At 46.0% G+C, this 24,563-nt stretch overlaps 1 protein-coding gene and 1 pseudogene across 1 annotated transcript; both read left to right on the forward strand.

Moving 5' to 3' along the window:
* Positions 1-18,538, forward strand: part of LOC119300799 — a 20,044-nt pseudogene extending 1,506 nt beyond the window's left edge.
* A 172-nt stretch (positions 18,539-18,710) lies between these two features.
* Positions 18,711-22,783, forward strand: LOC119300797 (WD repeat-containing protein 44-like). The gene is made up of 8 exons (XM_037577684.1): positions 18,711-20,121; positions 20,235-20,588; positions 20,685-20,772; positions 20,846-21,003; positions 21,524-21,575; positions 21,658-21,740; positions 21,819-21,912; positions 22,051-22,783. The coding sequence occupies exons 1-8, from the start codon at positions 18,913-18,915 to the stop codon at positions 22,596-22,598; spliced, it is 2,586 nt and encodes an 861-aa protein (XP_037433581.1). The 5' UTR covers positions 18,711-18,912; the 3' UTR covers positions 22,599-22,783.
* The last annotated feature ends 1,780 nt before the right edge of the window (positions 22,784-24,563 follow it).

The following is a 24,563-nucleotide window of genomic DNA, read 5'->3' on the forward strand; positions in this document are numbered from 1 at the left end:
AATTAGGCCAAATATTAAGGCATATGTAACCCGTGCTGAGCTGCTCAAGAAGGAAATCCTCACTGCTGATGGGCCGTGTTGCCCTATCTGCGGCCATGTCCAGGAAGATGCAAACCACATCATGTTCGACTGCGAGTTTGCACTGAACTACCGGCAGCGCGTCGGAGGTCATTCTCCTCCATCTCCAAATGTCAAGCTGCTGCACATGTGCGACCCCCCCCAGCGCGCGGCCTGCTGCTTTCCTTCTGCTCTGCTTCTGGAACCTACGAAAGCACCGAAATGCTGTTGCGTTCCAGGAGCAACAGCCAACCTTGGACTGCCTCCTGCAAATGTGCCGGGAAGATGCTGTCCTTTGGAAGGAAATCCACCCCGCGCAAGTTTCGGAATGCCCCCCCGCGTTAAAAAAGTCAAACCACGAACTGTTAATAATCATAACGGGTTAGGTACATTTACCTTCTAAAAGGCCTTTCAAAAGGGCATAACAGCCTTATTTAGGAACACTGAATCTATGTGAACTAGTAGGTTGACTTGCTATAAATGGGAGGTGTGTAATAAGGACTGTCTATGCGACAACCTGATAGATGGCGTGACCCAATTGCTGTGGTTCTCAAGCAAAGGGTGTGGTACCTTTTGCATTGCATTACTAATTTTGTAGAAAACAAGTATATCACTTTGTTGGTACTGTCAACTTGAAACATTGACAAGACTGAACTGTTGTCGGATTACTTGATTTACTGACCCTCTACCACTGCATGCCAATATTATTTAAATAGAATAACTACTTTCAGGCATATATTGAAGCTGAAAACAAGAGGCTGGAGAATGATCCTTCCCAATTTTCAGCGAAGGAAATTATAATAAGGATAGAATATAAACATTGCCCCAATCTCACCATTATTGACACTCCAGGTCTCATTCTTGCAGCTCCTGGCCGTAAAAACCGAGTTTTGCAGGTACGCTATCAGTTAACACTGTTTCGTTGTAGCCTTTTATGTTCCTTTGTTTCCACAGAAACTGTACTTACTGCTATGCCTGGACTCTTCGACACTCTAATATTTACGAAGTGACCTTCGTTGGTAATCTTGCAACCTGCAGAGTCAGGCTTGTGCTGTTGAGGCCCTTGTTCATGCGAAAATCCAGCATAAAGAAACCATAATTCTGTGCCTTGAAGATTGTAGTGATTGGAGCAATGCAACTACAAGGAGAGTGGTGATGCAGGTTTGTTATTTTGAAATTTTTCCACGGAAAGGTCCTGTACAACATCCTTGGATGAATCCACACTAGCTGTATCTCATTTTCTTTGAAGAAGGAGCTTATTGCTCCCAGCCTCATTTCCTTGAGCTGATAAGACAACAATGTCTGGATAGTTATGAGGGATAACAAGGAACTATGCCCTGTTATCCAGCAGACTCTACTACCCTACGAGCTTAGCATCATTGATAACTTTATGTACTACAACCAGGAAACATCAAACAGCAGGTACAGACTTAAGCTTTACAAACTTGATAACTGGAATACCAGCTCTACCTCTCATACGGAAGTCTTTCCTACTTATAAAGTTTGGAGTTGGTGGTCAGTTGAGTTCACTCGTCCTCTTCTTCCACTATTACTCATTTGTGGGACCAACCCTTGCAAAAGTTACAAATAAATATATGTATTGCTCAACAACGAGACCAGCAACCTCCAGGAAGACATAAATAAATAAATGCACTCTCACTCACATGTGGCACATGCCACAAATAAACAAATGCATTTTTACACACATGTAAGACCAGCAATCCTGTAAAAGACATAAATAAACAAATACACAAATGAGACTCCAGCCCAAAACTATGCTCTTGATCTTAGTTTCTCTGCCCAACCCTCTAAATTTTGTACCATAACATTAGAAAGAGATAACATTATTATGTAGTTTGACGCACGATAGACCTGGCTTCTTACCGGATCACTATCCTCGTGATGTCTCCTACCTAATGCCCATTCTCCTGCATTTCAAAACTCGAAATAGTGTCTGATTTTGAAATCTTTCAATGGTCCTTCCATGGCCGCTTTAGAATCTTCAACACCTCGCGACATGCATCTTGCTCTCTTTTCAATTGCGAGTCAGCGATCCTGGGACACCATTATCTTTCGACGATCTCCCTATTCGTAGTCGGTGGCCTAAATCCTCGTCTTCTCTGTGGCTTTGTAGCAACTCACGGGCAATGTGCTAGGACACCCTACCAAACTAAAAGTCTGGTACTCCCTAACACCCTGACAGAAACACAGAACCTTCGTAACCATCCTCAAGCCTGAGAACCATTGGACCCCATCCTGTCTCTGGCCGAGCACCTCAGAGGCCACCCTGCTTCGCAGTCCTTTCTTGTGAAGACCAACCCAAGAAGACAATGAGCGAGCCATTTGAAAAATTACAGTACTTGGATCCTGTGAGCGAAGTCTTCTGAAAACAAGCAGCGTCCCTGGTCTTCCAAACTGATCATACCTAAGAAGCTACCCTTGAAGTAACTAGTTGTTTACTATGACGTGGGAAGTTCTACACCCAAGTACATAAAGTGAAAAAGAACTTAGGCATGAGAGTAATATCAAAAGCACAGCCAATGTCAGGACCCGAGATCTAAGGTATAGAAGTCAAGCCTCAGTGCATCACACAGGAAACCGAGATTTGTACTCAGGCAATAACAACCTGTACCAGAACTGTTCCAGCCTTTATCGGATCTGGTCCTGAATACGATATATTAGTGTTCAGACAATATCAGCCTGTATCGGAACTTGTTCTGAACACCAGTACTCAATCTAACTGAGCCAGAGCATCAACCTGTAGCCAGCCACAACCGGTAAATGAATGCGCAGTTGGAGTAGAGTGATATAGCTCCCAAACTCTTTACTTTAAATGATTCACTTCACCCTGTGTTGACTAATTGCTAGCAAGTGTATATCAAAGATTCCAAGATCCTACACACAACGTGCACTTTAGAAACATACACGCATCATGCTTGCCGTGTGTGTGGAAACAACAAGCAACGCAACATAAACTATCACTTAAAACATATACAGATATACTATTCAAAGGTTCTAAAGAGCAAACATAGCAGTGCTATTGCAAGTAGGTTTATATTTCTATTTCTAAAACCTAATTAAATTAGAATATGATTTAATTCAAAATTCCCCCAAACATTCCCTTTTCAAACCTTATAAATTTAGGGTGGGGTCCACATGACACATATGGACTCATGCCTAAATCTTAGGGTTTTTGGAAGGGAATTTTGTAACAATGAGCAGTTTTTAGGGTTTAACTCTTTAAATCATGTGGTTCTGAATTATCCTCATTTTTTCAATTAAAGGAAAAATTTAAACATGATGACATGCAATGCTCTCTAATGCATCTATTGAATTACTGTTGAATCGGGAGATAAGTACCTTCACACAGCGCCTCCCCTCCTGTCTTGTTGCCTGCGTGAGTGTGTGTCTTGGATGTGGCGGCTCTCTCTGGGGCAGGGGGAAGAGGGGCTCCTCTTCTAGGTCAGCACCTCTCATGGGCTTGGGCCCAAGAGACAGATCTTGATGGGCTAGGGCCCATACCGGTTCAACACTCCCCCTCAAGATGGGTGGTAGATATCTATCATCCCCATCTTGTCACACGCCAAGTTACAGTCCTTTGTTCCCAGTCCCTTTGTCAAGCAATCTGCAAACTGCTGCCCAGAGCTGACATGAGTAAGGCTGATGATCCCAGCATCAAGTTTCTCTTTAATGAAGAAGCGATCAATTTCCACATGCTTCGTCCTATCATGTTGAACTGGGTTATTAGCAATGGCTATAGCTGACTGATTGTCACACCACACCCTTAAGGGTCCCTTCCTCAAGAGTTTCAACTCGCATAGTAGGTGCTTCACCCAGAGCATATCACACAACCCTTGAGATAATGCTCTATATTCAGCTTCTGCTGTTGATCTAGACACAACATTCTGTTTCTTGCTTCTCCATGACACCAAATTTCCTCCCACAAACACACAGTAACCTGAAGTTGATCGTCTATCATCTTGACAGCTAGCCCAATCAGAGTCACTATAGCCATCCACCTCAAGATGTCCACTCTTCGCAAACCACAACCCTTTACCCGGAGTCCCCTTCAAGTATCTCAGGATTCTGTGAACAATATCAAGATGCCCTCTCCTTGGTTCATGCATGTATCTGCTCACCACCCCCACGGCATACGTAATGTCAGGCCTAGTATGACACAAGTACAATAACCTCCCAACCAGCTTCTGATAATCTTCCTTATTCACTAGCTCACCTGATTGTGCTGTTACTTGATGATTTTGTTCAATTGGAGTAGGGGCTGCACGACATCCCATCATGCCCATGTCACTCAAAAGATCCAAGGTGTATTTTCATTGGCACAAAGATATTCCCTTCTCTGTCCGGGCCACTTCTATGCCAAGGAAGTACTTTAGATTTCCTAAGTCTTTTACCTCAAACTCCTTGCTCAGACACCCCTTCACTCTCTTTATTTCCTCCTCATCATCTCCAGTGATGATGATATCATCAACATACACTGCAACAATGGTGATCTTCTTATTAGTGTGTCTATAAAACACCGTGTGGTCACCATTACATTGGCCATACCCCATATTCCAAACAGCTCGTCTGAACCTATCAAACCATGCCCTCGGCGATTGCTTCAGGCCATACAAGGATTTCTTCAGCCTGCATACCTTCCCCGTAGTCTGTTCTGTGCCCAAACCTGGCGGTATCTCCATGTATACCTCTTCTTTCAAGTCACCATGTAAGAAGGCATTCTTGACATCTAACTGGTGCAATTTCCACCCAAAGTTTGCAGCACACGAGACTAATACCCGTACCGTGTTCATCTTTGCAACTGGAGCAAATGTCTCATCATAGTCAATTCCATAAGTTTGACTATATCCTCTGGCAACCAATCTAGTCTTATACCGTTCCACCTTGCCCTCAGGATTCTGCTTCACAGTAAAAATCCACTTACAACTCACTGCTTTCTTTCCTGCCGGCAATGTGGTTAGCACCCATGTCTTGTTTTTTTTCAATGCTTCTAACTCCTCTATCATCGATTCACGCCACTTCGGATCTTGCTTTGCAGCCTTCCAATCCCTAGGGATAGACACAGTTTGCAGAGAGGCAACAAACGCCTTATATGAAGGTGACAAAGCCTTGTAAGACACAAAATTGCCAATATCAAGGTCATCACAAGCATCATCCTTTGGCAGAGCCTTCCTTGCTACCTCACCCTTCCTTGCCGCTTCACGTGTAGGTTTTCGCAACGCAATGGGCAGCTCCACTGTGTCAGATGAGCTTGCCTCACTGCCTTGCTGCTCCCCCTGCACTCTTGCCTCACTGCCTTGCTGCTCCCCCTGCACTCTTGCCTCCCTGCCTTGCTGCTCCCCCTGCACTCTTGCCTCCCTGCCTTGCTGCTCCCCCTGCACTTGTGGTTGCCGCCGAGAGTACACCAGGGTATTCGTCTGCCATCGATCCCGAACAGGAACCTGGAGAGCACCAATCTTAAGTGTATCGACAGTTGGCTCGACATGAGCCCGCACATCATGATCAGTGATGGTACTAACCGGAATTGTACCCACTATTGGTTGAACCTGAGCCTGCACATCATTATCAGTGTTAATGTCCACAGGATCACCGTGAGTATGAGACACATCCTTCTCCCCCTCTTGACCATCATGCACAGGGTGTAGGTGGTCAAGCTCTGCAAACAACAGACTGAGATCAGTCGGCTCACCATAGAATGGCTCAGACTCCCTGAATGTAACGTCCATACTTACAAACCTGCGTTTTTCAGAGGGACACCAACATTTATACCCCTGCTGACTAGACGAGTATCCCAGAAAGACACACTTCACTGCCCGAGGATCAAGCTTGCCAACAGATGGTCGGTGATCACGAACAAAGCAGGTACTGCCAAACAACTTTGGGGGAACAACAAACTTATTATCTCCAATGATCAACTCAGACGGAGATTTCATGCCAAGTATCCTGGAAGGTGTTCGGTTGATCAAGTATGTGGCTGTCATAACTGCATCATCCCACAAGAACTTAGGCACATTCATGGTAAACATCAACGACCGAGCAACCTCAAGAACATGACGATTCTTTCGTTCGGCCACTCCATTCTGAGGGGGGGTGTCCGGACATGAAGTTTGATGAAGAATCCCATGGTCAGCCATGAAAGCTCCAAAAATGTTGTTCACATACTCCGTTCCATTGTCCGTCCTGAGCACCTTGACCTGTACCTGAAACTGGTTCTTTACAAGAGCATGGAAGTTCTGAAAACAGCTAAACACCTCATCCTTGTGACGCATCAAGTAAATCCAAGTCATGCGAGAATAGCAGTCAATAAAGGTAGCAAAATACTTCTTCCCATTCATTGACACCACTGGGCTAGTCCATACATCCGAATGAATAAGCATAAAAGGAGATATGCTCCTGAGCCCCTTACTCACATATGAGGCCCGTGTGTGTTTTGCATATTCACAAGCATCGCATGTCAGCTTGCCTTTGCCTATTCCACACATAACATCCGGAAATATTCTACTCATCTTATCAAAAGATACATGCCCCACCCTACAATGATGGATCATCGCCTGCTTCTCCTTATCCTCCATGGTCGCAGCACACACCAAGTCCGGCTGCACCTCCTGGTCCATGTACCAGAGCCCCCTACGCCTGGTGCCAGTCCCAACCGTCTGGCTCGTCTGTCGCTCCTGAATCAAGCAACCGAACTTGTCAAGGATCACACGACAGTCCATTTGATCAATGAGTGCACTGAAAGAGACCAAATTGACAGGAAAGGCTGGCACATGTAAAACTGATGATAGGGAAATGGTCGGAGTACACTTTACTGTACCAACCCCTATGACTGGTTGTTTTGTGCCATCAGCCGTTTGTATAGTGCCCGTGTGAGAGGGAGGATGCTTAGTGTAAGATTCGAACACACATGAGTTACTAGCAACATGCTTAGATGCTCCAGAGTCAAGAACCCACTCTGGAGCACTCTCATTAGTAGCAAGAGATGCTCTTTCCGGATTACCTTCATCAGTGGAGGCCCAGTGAGCAAAGTCTCCATAGGCAACATCATCTACATCTTTGCCTTTGGACGTCCCAGTGTCTCCTGCAACGGCCATGTGAGCCCTCTGACCCCCTGAGTGTCCTGAGTAGCCACCTCTACCTCTAGAAGCCTGGCTCCATGAGGTCTCTGAGTATCCACCTCTGCCTCGAGCACTTCTACCTCTGCCTGCTCCCCCTCTGTTATATCCCCTGCCTCTGCCACGAGTTGGACATTCTCTCTTCCAGTGACCTACCTCCCCACAGATATGACATTTGGTGGGATCTCCCCACTCCATGCGCTCAGTGACTGCAAATGTCGAAGCCGGCACAACCTTCATGTCTGCATGCTCAAGGGATAGGCGCACCTCCTCTTGAGTCATCGCTGCAATAGCCTCAGGAATGGTAGGCAGACTAGGTTGGTGCAACAGGGAAGCCTTCCTGCCATCAAAGCAACCTTTGAGGCCAGCCAAAAATTTCAGCACACGCCTGCGTGCCATCCACTTATGGCCTGACTCGATTGAAGCCGCATCATAGAGTTCCAAGGGATCACAGTTATCCTGGTCAGCCCACAGAGCCTGCAGTTCTGCCACGTATGTCATCACTGACATGCCATCATCTTGACGCAGCAACCTAATCTTGTCCTCAATCTGAGCAATGAGCATGACATTGCCCTTGCCAGAGTATTGAGTGGACAGAATCTTCCATATCTCAGCAGGTGAGGATAGCCCCTCCACAGAGCGTCCAATGGAGGGCACCACGGAGTTCAACAACCACACCATAAGTACAGAGTGGATGACCTTCCACCTCTTGCCCTCTGCACTACTCGTGTCCCTTGGTTCTACAACGGTGCCCAACAAATATCCATCAAGCTCCTTCTGCTCCACAGCCCACAAAGCCCTTCTGGACCAGCTCAAATAATTTGTTGCCCCCTCTAGCTTCATGTCCAGGGGCGACATTTCAAGCTTTTGAGCCACTTCCTGTCGAGGAACGATGGCCCCAGAGTTGGACTCCGCGAGGATCTTAGCGAGCTTCTCCAAAGCCTCGGCAAGACCAGTTGGTTCAGCCATCGTTTGCCGGGATGAGCAGCAACAGCAAAACTCAGCCTCGGAGAGTCTTTTTTTCCCAAGGAGCACCACCACCACCACCACAACACCAAGCTCACAACAGCAAGTCCACAGAGAAAAAAAAAATCTCTGTAAAGTACACAAGCGGTCCAGCCAAGGCTCTTCCTGTTCCAGAACGAGCAGTCCAGCAGGCAACCACTCTTTCTTCCTCTGCCGCAGCACCAAGAAGCAGCCGAAAAGCACCAGCAGCTCAGCAAGCTCCCAGGAACAGCACAAGGCAGCAGCAGCTGCTGCAGTTCCTCCTCTGTTCAGCAGCACCAACAGCAGCAGCTCCCCGCCTCAGCCTGACTCGCACGCAGCCCAAATCCGCTGCCGCCTTCTTCCTCCTCCTCCTCTTCTTCCCGCCGTAGCCGCCTGCACAGCCCGCAGCAGCCCTCCTCGGCCGCCCCCTTCGCAGCTAGCCACCCCAGGGACACGAAGCAGGACAAGAGGAAGCAGCTCCCTCCCGGCCGCGTTGCAGCTCCTCGAGCCCAGCCCAGCCGCCGCCGCGCGCACCACAGCAGACCCGCCGCCTCACGCACGCACGAGCCTCCTTTCTCGCCTGACCCCGCTGGGCCCCACCGCCGCCTCTCCAGCGAGGGACTACGCCGCCACCTTCGTCGCCTGGCTCGATACCATGTTGAATCGGGAGATAAGTACCTTCACACAGCGCCTCCCCTCCTGTCTTGTTGCCTGCGTGAGTGTGTGTCTTGGATGTGGCGGCTCTCTCTGGGGCAGGGGGAAGAGGGGCTCCTCTTCTAGGTCAGCACCTCTCATGGGCTTGGGCCCAAGAGACAGATCTTGATGGGCTAGGGCCCATACCGGTTCAACAATTACCATAGGCTAGAGCTGTGGCAGCTAACTACACTGCAAGTATACTTAGCTATTGCACATTCAAAAAATAATTTGTCATATGATCTACTATTTCATGTGAATACAAAACATAAACTTAGGGCTACTGTCCAACCTCTTTAAAAAGTTATCCTTAGTGAGGACGCTATCTCTAAAAGCTAACCATGCAAGACTACAGTCTTCAGAGGCACTTTAATAAACCAGAACTTTCTATGGGGCCATCTAACCTTATTACTAGTCTTTAGCAGAACATAAAAATATTTCAGTGCTCTCAAGTAACCACATGCACTTACCGTTACTCTTACAGTCTCATGAAGGCGGATTTTACTAAACAACTCCTGGAGCTTTTACCAAGTTTCAACTCTTTTACTGGGCAACTATGTTTAAATATAAAAAATGCACTGACTATCCCAAATTCTAATTTTCAACCAGACAATTCTGTTAACATAATCCTTCATTAAGTGAGGAGGTGCTGCCTTTCAGCTAAATTGTGTTCCCGTTTTGATACTGCAGGTTGATCCTGATCTTGTAAGGACTGTTCTAGTCTCCACAAAACTTGACACGAAAATTCCACAATTCGCACGTGCCTCTGATGTTGAAGTGTTTCTTCACCCACCAACTTGTGTTTAGATGGTTCCTTATTGGGAGATTTTCCCTTTTTCACATCAGTGCCTTCTGGGAGAGTTGGTTCTTGCCATGAAGCTGTCTTCAGATCAAATGAAGAGTTTAAGAAGGTAATGCCACTATTCCATCTCTTTAGAGCTTGCTGTTCTCCCTCCTGTGAACTTTGAATTTTCTGTGAGCTTGTCCTTGCTGGTATGTTTGTATTCTAGTTTTAAGTTGCCTGTGAATTTTCTTCATATGTATGTGAAGGCCAACTGGTCATCAGATCCCACCCTTTTTCGTGTGAATAAAATCTTGTTCTACACAGTCAATTGGACGAAGATCATGCTGGAAATGTCTCACTCATCCATATGCATTATTCCCTTGCATAGGATGTCACACATTCTCTCTTTCTCTCTCTCTCTCTCTCTCTCTCTCTCTCTCGCTCTCTCTCTCTCTCTCTCCCTCAGAAAAAAAGGATGTCACACAGTAGAAATATGTAGAATCATGTCAGAGGGAACTTTAGTTTCTGAAATGTTAACAGGGAGTTAAGTTATAAGTAAAAGTTGTGAGTTACCTGTCTGTTTATTGGTTCCAATAATTTAAATAGCTTCCATTTAAATATTATAATACATGGTTGTTTAAACTTCCCAAAACCCATAAAGTGCCTTCTTAAAGTATGCCTCCATTTTTCTGTATACTTCTGTGATCAAGATGTCTTGGGAGTATTACTAATGAACAGGTTCAAAAAATGAATAGGATTCTACTGCAAAACATAGATACATTGTCCTCAGGATCTGGCTGTGGTGAGTTACACCACTATCGGGTCATTGATTAGTGCCAAGTAAGAACAAATGAAATGTTGCAACCTAGCAGCAAAGAGAGCTGCTTTATAGAACATTAAATGTCCATGTTAAGGAGCACCTCCTTGCCAGGGTTATTCTCTGTCAGCACTTGTTAGCCAATTATGGTTTGCCTTTTCTCCTATCCGTACTCTGTAGTTATCAAGAACCTTTTGTGTTACTGGATCCTTGAAAGGCATCTAATTTTTTCTATGTTCTGCAGGCGATCTCACTGAGAGAATTGGATGATGTTACATCTCTTGAAGACAAGCTAGGAAGGTCACTTACAAGGGAGGAGAAGAACAGGATAGGAGTGAGTAACTTAAGATTATTTTTGGAAGAATTGCTGCAGAACAGGTATTCTTGTATATTATTTGCAGAGCCAGAGGCCAGAGCATATAGTTTTTCATCATTCTTTGTATCTGTGGATTCATTCAAATTAATATGAACAAGGTACATAGAGAGTGTTCCGTCGATTATTCCACTTCTTGAGAAGGAACATCGCGCTGCATCGAGGAAGTTGCGCAAAGTCACACAAGAAATCAGGTGATAACTTACTTGATTTTCAGCAAGTATATATATAGTTTAGTGCACTTAAGTGGCCCTATAATCTAGATTTATTTCCCCTAACACCACTTGTGATCAATTTCCTAGAGTACAATGCTACCCTGTTGGAGTTCGAAGCTTATCTTATACAACTATTTGGATGAGTTGGTGAATGAACTATTTTCCTCTGCACTTTTGAAAAGAACTTTTTTCTTCTCTGATAATCGCAAGCCAGCTTTGCTTTGTATGCATAACTGCTGCACCAGCAATTCAGTGTAATGCCTCCAATATTTCCTGAAAATGATAAATTTGTCTGTCTTGGAGTATGTTTATACTGTTAGTAAAGAAAAGAGGAACAAAAACTATGTTCTAGTCTCACTTCCATATAGCAGAACAGGTTATCTGAAGTAATAAGTTTATGAAGGAAGGAAAGCTAAGGCGGTCTGTTCGTTCTGTCCTCATGTGCTTTGTAGCCAAGCTTTTCATTGAAGAAGCCTGCTATCCTGCTAATGGCATTCTGTATCTGGACAGTGATTTGGACGAAGCAAAACTAAAGGAGAAAGCTCGCCTGTTCCATGATTCATTTTTGACAAAGGTGCTACTACTCTAGCTAGATTCCGACAGTGTCTTACATTATTTAAATGAAGCATTTTCCATGTATTACAAGGACAACAAATAATCTTTAAATGTTATTTTAAACATATGGCTATACTTCTAGGTTGCAGCACATTTTAATTAATGTAATGGTGCAATACCTTTTCTTCATTGTATGTGAATGAGACATATATTGCTGAACTTTTCACTGAATATAGTACCCAGGAAAAAACAGCTTGATATAAATCTGAAGATTTGTTTACTATCTCGTGTTTCAGTTATCTTTGCTACTGAAAGGCATGGTGGTGGCACCTCCTGATAAGTTTGGTGAGTGTTTTATCTCCTCCGGTTCATTTTGAAAGAGAGCTTCTTGTTAACTGTGTTGTGCTAACAATTTCTCGGAACTCTTGGGCCTTTAGGAGAAACTTCAGTTAACGAGAGGATCAATGGAGGGACATTTACTGGAAGCGAGAATTTCCAGCTCCCAAACAAGATGATGCCTGTAAGTTCTTTCCACTCGTGCTTTCCTGGCATGTTCTTCATAAAGATGTAGTTGTACACAGAGGGATTCATGTGCTTGATTTGCTTGCTCTTGACGGCGAGCTTCTTCTTGGCGACGAACATTGCACTCATCTTCATCTTGATGGTGGCGCTCATTGTTGCACGTTCCTCTTGTGTTTGTCGTTCTTGATGCTCACGGTCAAGAATGCGGTTTTGAAGGCCATTGCCACTATGAGTTTGTCGCGGCCCTTGATACTCGTGTTCTTCATGGTGGTGATGTCGTCGAGAGTGGTGGTACTTGCGCCCGGATGGCATCCCGGAGGTACTTGCACTTGAGTGCCATCTTGAAGATGAGGACAATTTGCGATTGTTGAACATTTCTTGAATGCGGTCCATTTGCACGTCCATCTTGGCGACGAGGTAGTCCCTCATGCGGACATCGGATTGGCGCATGTCAGTGGAGAGGTTCTCGATGCGCTCATTTAAGATGATATTTGCATCGTTTGTAACCCTTTGGAGTCTGAAGTGGTGAGACTTGGTGAGGAAGTCGTGTGGGCCCTCTTAGTTGTCGAAAACCAGACAAGAAGTACCTTCCCTATCCATCTTACTCGGCAAAGTGTGAGTAGGAATGGAGATGAACAATACCAAAGTCACCTCCTTTTGATGTTGGTGAAGGATCACATGATGTCACACATGCCAATGCAAAAGTGAATAACTTGGTATCTAGCCTTGACCAATCTCACACCTACACACAAAGGTTTATAGGGGAGCTTGACAGGGATTGGTGGCACGAAGTCAAGCAAGTTGAAGTTCAAGATTTTGTAGAAGTTGGAAGTGAACCACAATGAACTCAAAATGCTATGCAAGCGATCTCAATTGTAAGGATAGAAAGGCAAAATGAAAAAAAAAAGTGCACACGCAAAGATGATGGGGCTTGTGCAACCAAGTAAATGAGCATACAATGTTGGCCTAGCGAAGACTAAGCTCATGTTGCACAAACTCGAGGGGAGACTTGCTCGATTGCACGTAGAGGGCAAGGATTCGATCACTTGACTACCACTCTACTACTATCAAAGCTTGACGTTTTCCTATAAGTATCCTTGGCAATCGTATTTTGCTCTTTGCACCTTTTTGCGTACAATTTATTTGATGTTTCTTTTTCTTCCTTTTGCCTTTTCTCTTTGAGCCAAGATCAAAATCATGAGAGTATAGCTATCGAGATAATGTGAGGATCCAAAACAGACCGCACAAGGTACCGAAAGATCAATGAGATCGACAGTGACTAAGGAAGACAAGTGATCGATGCCCGACAATACTTGATGAACTAGTCTCGGTAGGATCAAGGTTTTTGCAAAGGAATGGATGGCTCACAAAGGGTAATGGCAGTGAAGGTAAAGTTTGTGTGAGGGAATGGTATACTTGGTCGACGCCTCTACCTTCACACAATTAGAAGGACCAGCCTTGCTTCCGGTGCCGGTGTCAAAAGGATGGATGGATCCTCATTGAAGGCAAGCTTGTTGGTCGATGAAGGCGGTGTAGTGGTACTTGTCGATCTTGTCGATGAAGTCCTAGGTCAAAGCTGGCGAAGATGCTGGAGATGTGGGCTGTTGGACAAAGTTGGATACACAGTAGTCTGACTTTGCCCAGGCAGGTGTGGGTCAACTCGAGAGAAATTGGAGGTAGGGAAAAGAAAAATTAGGGCAAAATTGGCCCAGTGGACGCAAATCAAAGGTAGATCAGACTCACCAGAAGGTTTTTACTTTTATGTTTTATTTGAGAACCCCTTGAACGCCTTCTCAAAGGGTTCTCAAAAATTCGAGATAGATCTAATTATACTTTTTTACTTATTTCTGCATTAATAGAGTAGACGAGTAAAAAAAAGCAAACCTATTTAGGATAATAATTGGATAAGAGAGCCTCCACCCTGCCATGGGTCAGATCCAACAAAATCTCACTAGAAACAACTAATATCTCGAAATCGAGCGAGGCTATTTATGTGGGGATTTTTGAAATTGGCAAGAACAAAACAAAATTAGGCTAGAAATATGAGGGGGGAGGGATCCAATTCGTGGAGGCCTTGCTCATGATACCAAATGATACGGGGCAAGCCATTGGATTGCCCCGATCTTCACGAATTGGAGGTGGATTTGAGGTGAAACACGAAGAACACGACGATCAAGCACAACACTCAAGTGGAAATCACTCACATGGACAAAGATTCATACACAAGTACTCAAATCACAAGTACAAACAAGGATACATCTCAAGATCCAAACATCAACAAGGTAAAAGATAACTAGGGTAGGAGTTCGTCCCCAAATCCAAGAGGAATTGGAGGTGTTGAGAGATAGTTCTTACCCAATCCAAAGGATATGGAGGTCCTGAGAGATAGTTCTTCCCCAATCCAAAGGATATGGAGGTCTTGAGAAATAGTTCTTCCCCAATCAGAAGGATATGGAGGTCTTGATAATCCAAGAGGATTCTTCTCCAAATTGGAGGTCTTGATCTCCAAAGAAGAGGTAGATGAGCAAAGCTCTCTCGAGAATTTAGTCTAAACTTTGCTAACCCTAGAAATGAAGGGGAGTACGGCATATATATATAGTCTAGGGACGGAAGGGGATGGAGAAGGGAGAGTTACATGGGCTGGGCCCGAATCTTGTGCTTGCAGGCAAAGTCGGATAGTCTGACTTGTCGGATTTTCTGACGCCATGTCCGGCATAGTATTTGACCTGATCCAGAGAGCCCGGGAAAGTCAGACATCAAGTCTGACTATGTGGCATGTCGGACTAAAAGTCCAACATTTTGCCTGGTTCATCTGACGTGGTCCAGAGAGGTCCTGCAAGTCGGATATCAAGTCAGACTGTCTGACTTTACAGTTTTCTGCAGGATGAGCTCTTTGGGGACTTCTTGCTTCCTTCTCGAGTCCTTGTTTTTCTCCTCCATTGCTTGGCCTTCGTTCCTCACTTCTCCAGGCTTGTTTCCATCACACCTACCTAAGTATGTATAAGGTTACGGAGTGAGGTAGTAACCATGTCTCACATGCAAGTATAGGAAGCTCATGTAGGAAGTCAGTCACCTCGGTGTCGATAGCGCGTGCACGAGCCCTTGTCATTGGACCACTTGGAGCTTGAGGGTTGGATGATGGGTTCATGGTGGTGTCCATGGGATGCTCCGCATCATTCTTCCTCTCCTCCCGCTCTATCTCCCAACCCCAACTTGACTGAGTCAGCAGCCATAAACCATGCTGCACCCTTCCTCCCCCCTCTCAAGTTTCATCGCTTCTGAACCTCCAAGCCCCTCCCACCATCCTCCTGGTATTCGCCGCTACTCGAGTCTGGGATGATGTTCTACTCATGTGTGGTGTCGGAATTCATTCAGTGGGGAGCAAGCTGACTCATTCAGTCGCAGTGGCCTATATTCCCCTTTTAGCTATAGTTGTTGAGTCCATTTTAGGAGGTTAAACAGATTATTTGTTTACCGGGGAGTTGCTGTGGACTCACTTGACTTCATAACTTCTTTCCAACCCTTTAATCCCTCCAAATATTCTCGTGGAGAAAAGGGAACCACATTTTGTCTTGAAAGCTCAAGCTCAGCCCTTCATGTAATGTATATACCTATATACCATGACTGTGCTCTTATAACTACTGGAGTCTTTGATATGTATTTTTGTAATGCAAATGCATACTATGTTTTGGATCTCAGAATGCTGGAATGCGTCTTTACGGTGGTGCACAATACCATCGGGCAATGGCTGAATTTCGTCTGGTTGTTGGAAGTATCAAGTGCCCCCTGATTACTAGGGAGGAAATAGTCAACGCCTGTGGTGTTGAAGATATTCATGATGGGACGAATTACTCCAGGTATTCTCTTTCCACACGTTAGAAATCCTTCTGTTGTACTTATATAATATATTTGTTCACTTTTGATATTGTTTTGCTAGGACTGCTTGTGTAATTGCTGTGGCAAAAGCACGCGACACATTTGAGCCTTTCCTTCATCAGGTTGGTGAGCTCGCCTAAACTGTGGGCATATCAATAAACTATGCATAGATGCCCCTCTTCACCTTTATTCATGGCTGGCCATTCCGGACATGTACAGTCACACTGCAGCTCTTGCATATTATTTGTGTGATTATGGTTTCAACGAAATCATCGACCATGTTTTCCATGTCCGGTGCTTCGTTCTGTTCTGGACTGAGGCTAACATGTGAAAAATATTTCCGTATAAATCATTTGAAATCAAATGAAAGTGAACATAATTATAGTAAGTAGTTGTTCCCTGTGATTGGATAAGGTTGGGCTTTCCTCTGATTAATATGTTCCTTCAATTAAAATAAATCTTCTCTTTTGTCTCGTGCAGTTGAGTTTTAGGCTGTTGTACATACTGAAAAGATTGAGTCCGATATCTGTTTTTCTGCTGGAGGTACTAATCTCTATCCACGGTTTATTTAATTCATGTATTTTTGTTTTTTCCATTACTAATGCTCTGGTAGAACTCCAACAGAAGGACGGTGAGCACTTTAGCAGCCATGATGTACTTGTGAAGCGTGTCCAAGCTGCTTTCAACAGGTTTGCTGAATCTACCGAGCAATCTTGCCGTGAAAGGTGATGGTGTTCTCAATTCTAATACCTTTAAATTATTATCTTTCAGTTTATTGGTTGTGTGCGCTCTAATCACATTATATTGCAAACTCAGTTGCAACCAACTCCTTGAGGCTTGTTCAAATTAAATATACGTTCTAACATTTCCCCTTGTCTACAGGCATCATATTAACGTCATGTTGTTAAACTAAACATCTGTGACTCTATCAAGGAGACGTTAAAGTTGTTGTCTTAGTAGTTACACCAACTTATGGTAGTTACACCAACTTATGACATTAATGTACATTTTCTTCAACGATGCTTCCTATTGTTATCAAGCATGCGGTAGTAGTAATGCTGGCACTTGGCAGCCACTAGAATGCCTGAATCCTTTGCCAACTGGTTATTTTCTCCATGCTTCCTTTTCAGAAATTTATTCACTGATCTTGTTGGATGTCCTCCTTTTTATGTAGCAAACCATACCCACACCACATCAACTGCCTCCTTTTGATGTCTGGGCGTTATATTCAGTGTATTCCATACCATATATTGCAACCAGTGATGCATTCTCATGCTTTGTGGTTCCACAGATGCATTCTCATGTGTTGTTTTTATCTGTTGACCTAGTTTTTTCATGTGTTCAAATATGTAATGCAGATGTATGGAAGATTTGGAGAGCACCACTCGTTATGTTACTTGGTCCCTTCACAACAAGGTATATTTATTTACTTGGTAATTAAAACTTAATATTTTTTATCAGTCTGCCTAATGATATATGCTACATTGGATACAGAACCGTGCCGGGTTGCGACATTTTCTGGATTCGTTTGTTGCACCAGAGCAATTATGTGCTAACACATATACTGCCCACTCAGCTGGGCTGCATGAGCAATCCACTGGTTTGAATGATAGTAAGCAGGATAGACCAAAGGGAGAGCTGAAATCTAGTCATACTTCAGACTCAAATCCATCCGGTGGTGTGTCAGAAACGAGACTGGTGGATCTCTTGGACAGTATGCTGTGGAACCGAAGGCTGGCGCCCTCATCTGAGCGACTTGTGTATGCACTGGTTCACCAGATTTTTCATGGGATCAAAGAGCATTTTCTTGTCACTACAGAACTAAAGGTCTGGATGCAGTAAACCTTGCACTTTCTAGCCATGTAGATATTTCTGCTTATGTTGTTAATGCTTTGGCTCATTCATTATGCAAACGCAGTTCAATTGCTTCCTCCTGATGCCAATTGTTGACAAATTAGCGGCTCTTCTACGAGAAGACCTTGAATCAGCTTTTGAAGACGATCTTGACAGCATCTTCAGCGTCACCCAGCTGCGCCGCTCACTTGGGCAGAAGAAGCGAGAGCTGGAAATCGAATTGAAGCAGGTAGATAGTCTCTGAAACCATTTTAATTTAATTAGTCAGTTATTACCATATATCTACCTTAATTATCAGTCTCTAACCTAACATTTTGCTCTTGAATTCAGATGAAGCGTTTAAAAGAGAAATTCACAGAAATAAATAAGAAGCTCAATTGTCTCCAGGTTAGACAACAGGCCTAGGTAGGGAGGTAGAGTATTCATTTTGATGACAAGTATTTCCGGACGGAGGAGTAGAGCATATCAAGGAAATGATGATTCATAATTACGCCTGAATACAGGACCGGTAGCAAGTCACACAAGGTGGATTATGATGACAAGTATTTCCGGACGGAGGGAGTACTTGTCAACGTGTGCATTCGTGGTTCAATCATTCCATAAAAACTGTGCCTTGCAAATGGTGTAAGCTTGAGATGTTGCTTAGTAACTTTAGCATGCCGTGAAAGAAAGAAAGAAAGAAAGAAAGAAAGAAAGAAAGGACAATCTCAACTAAAGCAATGCCTCCCCCGCAAAAAGAAAGAAAGAAGGAAAGAAAGATGTCTTGCTACATCTATAGGTTTGGTTTGGGATCGGAGTAGCACTTTGGATCCTTAACGCTGCTCATTGCCCATGCACGTCGCGACTCTTTCAAACCAAACTCACCTGAAAAGCACTCTCATGGTCTCATTGATACACGTCCGCCTCTCAAATCACCAACCTAAACTTGGCACAAGCAGCGCCACCACCACCCTCTCCGTCCCTTCCATCTCTCTCTCCCTTCTCTCCGCGCGCGCGAACCACGGTGCTATGCCACGCGCATCGGGCACGGCCAAGAACTCGACGTCGAGATGAGGGGCGCCGGCGGCGAAAAGGAGGCATTCTTCCACTGCCTGGACCGCGTGCCGTCTGGCATCCACATCGACACCGACCACCCCTCCGACGACGACGATGACGAGGAAGAGGCCCGTTCCTCCTTCTCCTCCGCCATGGGCGACCACAACTTCCAGAGCTTCCGCCGGCCCCAGTCGGCCATGCTGCTGGAGGACGAGGACCAGGAGCCGGAGCCGGAGATGGAGGACGCGTCCAAGTACGACATGTGGATGTCCGACGAGCCCATGTCCATCCAGGAGCGCCGCCGCCGCCTGCACCAGGGCCTGGGGATGGTCAGCAGCCGGGACCTCGCGCTGCGCCGCCACAGCACCAAGAAGCGCTTCATCGACGTGCCGCGGAGCGTGTCCAGGAGGATGCAGCAGATGCCACCGTCGTTGCCCGTCGCGCCCGCCGCCAACGCCCCGACTCCGAGCGTTGCCGCCGCGGAGACAGCTCGCGCGCCGCCGTCGGGACTGGCCGCGGCGCGCGAGATGCTCAAACAGCCGCCGGCCAAACCCATCACGAGACGCCGGTCGGACGGCTTCCTCGCCGTGCGAGACGGCTCCGGAAGGCCGTCTCTGCGTCGTGCCCGCTCCTTGCTCAGCCCGCACGACCCCTGCAGCAGCTCACTCATCGATAAGTTTAAAGCGACACGTGATATGCCCGCTGGCCAGGTGACCATGCCGGCATCAGCGCCCGCGGATAAGGGCACCAAAGGCGACGGGGACGACGGCGGCCAGACCAAGAAACAGGACAACATCAAGGAGGGCGCCGTCATGGCTGCGCCCAAGGACCAGAACCAGACCGGCGTGCAGCATGGTCTGGAGGAGATCGAGAAGTTCATCGGCAACACCCCCATCATGAAGCACCTAATGCGGCGCGGCCCGAGCCAGCACCACCAGCCCATGCCGCCGGCTGCAGCCGCGGCACCGCCCAAGGGCGACAAGTCGGCGGCCAAGAAGAAGGGCGGATGGCTCAAGAACATCAAGTCAGTCGCCACCACCATCGGCTTCATCCAAGACAATGGTAAGCCGGTCCCCGCCGGCATGGCCACAGGCGCAGCCCCCAGTACGGGCCCCGCCAGTGCAGCCGTTCCACCTTCCTCCTCCTCGACGTCCACGGAGAAGCTCAAGGTTCAAAACTATGGCAAGTCGAGCAAGGAGCTCACTGGATTGTACATGTCCCAGGTACCCGGCCGGCTGGTACACTGAGAAACTCATGCAAGCAAGCAAGCAAGCAACTCTTAATAGTTAATAATCACGGTGTGGGTGTGGGTGTGGTGTGTATGTGCAAGTAACAGGAGATCCAGGCGCACGAGGGATCCATATGGAGCATCAAGTTCAGCGCGGACGGGCGGCGGCTGGCGAGCGCCGGCGAGGACTGCCTGGTGCGCGTGTGGGAGGTGGTGGAGACCAGCGCGCCGCCGAGCTCCGTGCCGCAGGACGGGTCCCTGCCCCCTCTGCCCGGCGGGCCGGACGGATCGTCGCAGGCGCCGGGGCTGTCCAAGAAGTCGACGACCAAGGGCGGCAAGACCGCGCTCCCGGAGCACCTCGTGGTCCCCGACAAGGTGTTCGCGCTGGCCGAGCAGGCGCTGTGCGTCCTGGAGGGGCACGAGGACGACGTGCTGGACCTCACCTGGTCCAAGTCCGATCAGGTCTTGCCCGTCTCATCATACATACTCCGTACATACATAGTCACGCATGGTATAGTATAAACACTCGTTGACACGTACGGCTTGTCGTCGCCGCAGTTGCTGTCGTCGTCCATGGACAAGACGGTGCGGCTGTGGGACACGGCGAGCAAGGCCTGCCTCAAGAAGTTCTCGCACAGCGACTACGGTCAGTGAGCGTGGTTACGTAGTAGGAGTAGGTTTCTTGTTCATAATAACAGGGAGGGAGCGACGGTGTGCAGTGACGAGCATCCAGTTCAACCCGGTGGATGACCGGTACTTCATCAGCGGCTCGCTGGACGCCAAGGTGCGCCTGTGGAGCATCCCCAACCGGCAGGTCGTCGACTGGACCGACGTCAAAGAGATGGTCACCGCCGCTTCCTATTCCCCCGACGGCCAGGTACGTGTGCCCCGGCGCCGTTGACATTTCGCCATTTCCCCGGGAGTGCGGCGTTGCAGAGGCCGGGCTCCATTGAGCCCGTTTTGCCAAAAAGAATATCAAAATATACTTAAAAGTTTCAAAAAATATTAATTTTTTTATACAAATACATATGCATGTTTGTCAAGTAGGAAAAAGTTTCATCATGTAATTCAGTTATTTGCGTGCTACACAAAAAAGATAAATATCTGACATAAAAACAACAAAGATATAGCCTATATTAATCTATGTATTTATCTTTTTCATATACACTACATGAAAACATATATGTTCATGAAATTTCATACGTGTATAATACAAATACACATGTATGTATAGATTTTTTTTCAGATTTTTTCAACGTGTGAAAATAGTATTTTCACTGAAAAAAATAAAGAGCTATGTGAAGCTCGGTCTCTGCAATGCTTTTTTCATTTCCCCGGCGCTTATTTATTCATGTTTCTGACACGCCGTCGTTGGTTGTCGACACGAACAACCCAAGAGCGCTATCATCGGCTCGCACCAAGGAAGCTGCCGGTTCTACAAGACAGCAGGTAGTACATTTTGCATCTCGAAATTCAGCAGGTATTGACCGACCACATGTTTGCTCAAGAGAATCTCGTGGCGCGGTTACAGACTGCAAGATCAGCCCGGAGGCACAGATCGACGTCCAGTCCAAGAAGCGCAAGTCGCAGGCCAAGAAGATCACCGGATTCCAGGTTGTATGCACCACAATTCTGATTGATTTCACCATGACTCTTATCTAACGTACGTTGACGCTCCTGGACGTCATCCAGTATGCCCCGGGGAACCCGTCGGAAGTGCTGGTCACCTCCGCCGACTCGCAGATCCGCGTCTTCGACGGCGTCACCATGGTCCAGAAGTTCAGAGGTACTGTACTTCACTTACTAGTACGTACTAATTAACAATGGCCACCAAGCCGACCAACAAATCCTGTTTCGAGGAAGGAATTGAACAAAGGAAAAGAAAAAGAAAACGGAGAAGGAAGATGACAAGTGAACAACGCAGGATTCAAGAACACGAGCAGCCAGATCGCGGCGGCCTACACCTCGGACGGGCGGTACGTGGTGTGCGCGAGCGAGGACTCGCACGTCTACATCTGGAGGACCACCCGGAGCGCGCCCGCCGCGGCGGCCATCGGCATCGGCATGAAGCCCAAGACGTGGTGCACCATCCGCTCCTACGAGAACTTCTACTGCAAGGACATCTCCGCCGCCATCCCGTGGACCCACTCGCCGTCCCTGCCCGGCAGCCCCAAGTCGCACCAGGGCGCCGTGTCGTGCAACGACGACGTGTGCAGCATGGCGAGCCACGCCGCCAAGCCGGACGTGAGCAAGAGCGGCGAGCTGAGCAGCCCCGCCGTGCCGTCGCCGCACTCGGGCCCGCTAGACACGCCGTCGTCGCGGCACGCCAGCAAGACCGGAACCAACGCCCCGGACAGCGGCAACGCGTGGGGCTTGGTGGTGGTCACGGCGACCTTGAGCGGCGAGATAAAGGTGTACCAGAACTTCGGGACGCCCTTCAGGATCAAAGGCCAGGGAAATCTGTTTTACTGATCCGCTCAGCCTAATCCTTGCAAATTTAATTAGCAAATGCTATGCGGACGTAACATGACTTGGTGACTCGTTTTCACGATCTTGTGTGCGACTCGTTTCAGCTAGATTATTAGTGTAAGTGTAACGAGTTTTGGGCATAGAAGTAGGATGTGTTCCACACTAATAAAGCAGCTATCGTTTCTGGTCGTCCGTCATTAAAATTACTCTCTAAGTTGGTAAAATTACCCACCAATGCCACCCATAAGTGGGAAAACGATTCAAGTTTTCGGACAAAAATTACCGCCTCCTTCGTCGTCATATAGCGGCGCGACAATATTTTATCACAGAATGATGACCAGCAGAGTGGTTGGCTGATCTTCCTGGTAGCGGGGCGACCGGTGTTCGAATCCCAGCTTGTTCAATTTTTATCTTTCTTTTCTCACGCATGGCCTATCCATGTATGCGTTCATGGGCCGGCCCATGTGCAGGGCTTTACTCCCCTGTTTTTTTTATTTTGCTTTTTTGTCTTTTCTTTTCTCATTTTCTTTTCTTTTTTATTTCCTTTTTAAATTAATTCTGAATTTTAATATTCTGGAAGTTGCGAGTTTTCAAAAAAAATGTTTGAGAAATCATAAAAATATATGTGAATTCAAAAATGTTTAGAAAATCATAAAAAGTTTGCATATTCAAAAAATGTTGGTGTTTTTGCAAAACTGTTCACAAAATTATAAAAAATCACAATTTGGAAAAAATGGACGGGAAATAAAAGCATGTTCATGATTTGAAAAAATGATCGTGTATTCAAAATATATTCGGGAATCTGAAAAAATTGTCCATTCACAAAAATAAAAATAAAAAATTGTTTTTTAAAATTTGTTGCCCAAATTTTTTAAGAAAGTTCGCCGATTCAAAAAATGTTTATTGAGTCAAAAATGTTAATGAATTCGAAACCGGTTCATACATCTAAAAAAATTGTAAACAAAACTAATGTTCATGATTTTTTTTGAGAAAATCAAAAATTTCAAAACAAAATTGTCGATTCGAAAAATTGTTCACTGATTCAAAAGTATTTTATGTTTAGGATTTGATTAGTTCTTTGAAAGTCTTTATATATCTTGGCGTTGAGAGTAGTTCGTGGTCAATGAGATTTGTTTTTTAAGTTTTAAACCTTCCCTTGCGCAAGGTAATGATAAGTGTGGCATGCACTGGCAAATTCATAGCCTTGGGATTTACCGCGGAATGCATTGTGATCACGTGGACATCGCGACCATCATCGGCTAGGGTGAGAAAAATAAATAAATGTCAACATGATAAGCCACTATGTTAAAATAGAGTATGCTCATACATCGGGATATTGAGTCATACTTATTTGGTGAGCCATAATTTTTTGTCTCCCATTGCAACGCATGGGTATATTTACTAGTATTTTTTAAAAAAGGCTATGCTATTTGTACGTCCGGATTCTACGAAAACTTTACGACTCGGTCCAATCCAATGACAATGACGGTTAGCTACAACGGTGGGGTGGTTGGGGTTGCCGGACCACGCGAGCTTTAGGTTCTAGGTTTCTACTCCCTTCGTTCGGAATTACTTGTCGCAGAAATGGATGTATTTAGTTCTAGATACATCCATTTCTGCGACAAGTAATTCCGAACGGAGGGAGTAGTAGCTTAGGTTTTTGGATCCTTCAACATCTTGCCTTCAGCGATGATGATAATAATGTTGAATAAAGAATGACCTTGATAATGACTGAACTTTCGATCCGGAAAAGCGCGAGACTGAACGCTTCATTCGTTCAAGGAGGGAGGTTCTCCCGAACCAAAACGTTCGATCAACGACCCCTTCCAGCCCGAACGACCCTCACCAGCACCAATAGAAAAGGCCCGACGGCCCATTTTGCCAGGCCCCCTTCCCATATATTAAAAAAGTATAAAAACAGAAAAATGTCCAAAACAACAACCAAACAATATAAAAACGAAAGATGGA

This window comes from Triticum dicoccoides, chromosome 5A (assembly GCF_002162155.2).
Source record: "Triticum dicoccoides isolate Atlit2015 ecotype Zavitan chromosome 5A, WEW_v2.0, whole genome shotgun sequence".
In the NCBI taxonomy this organism is placed as follows: Eukaryota; Viridiplantae; Streptophyta; class Magnoliopsida; order Poales; family Poaceae; genus Triticum; species Triticum dicoccoides.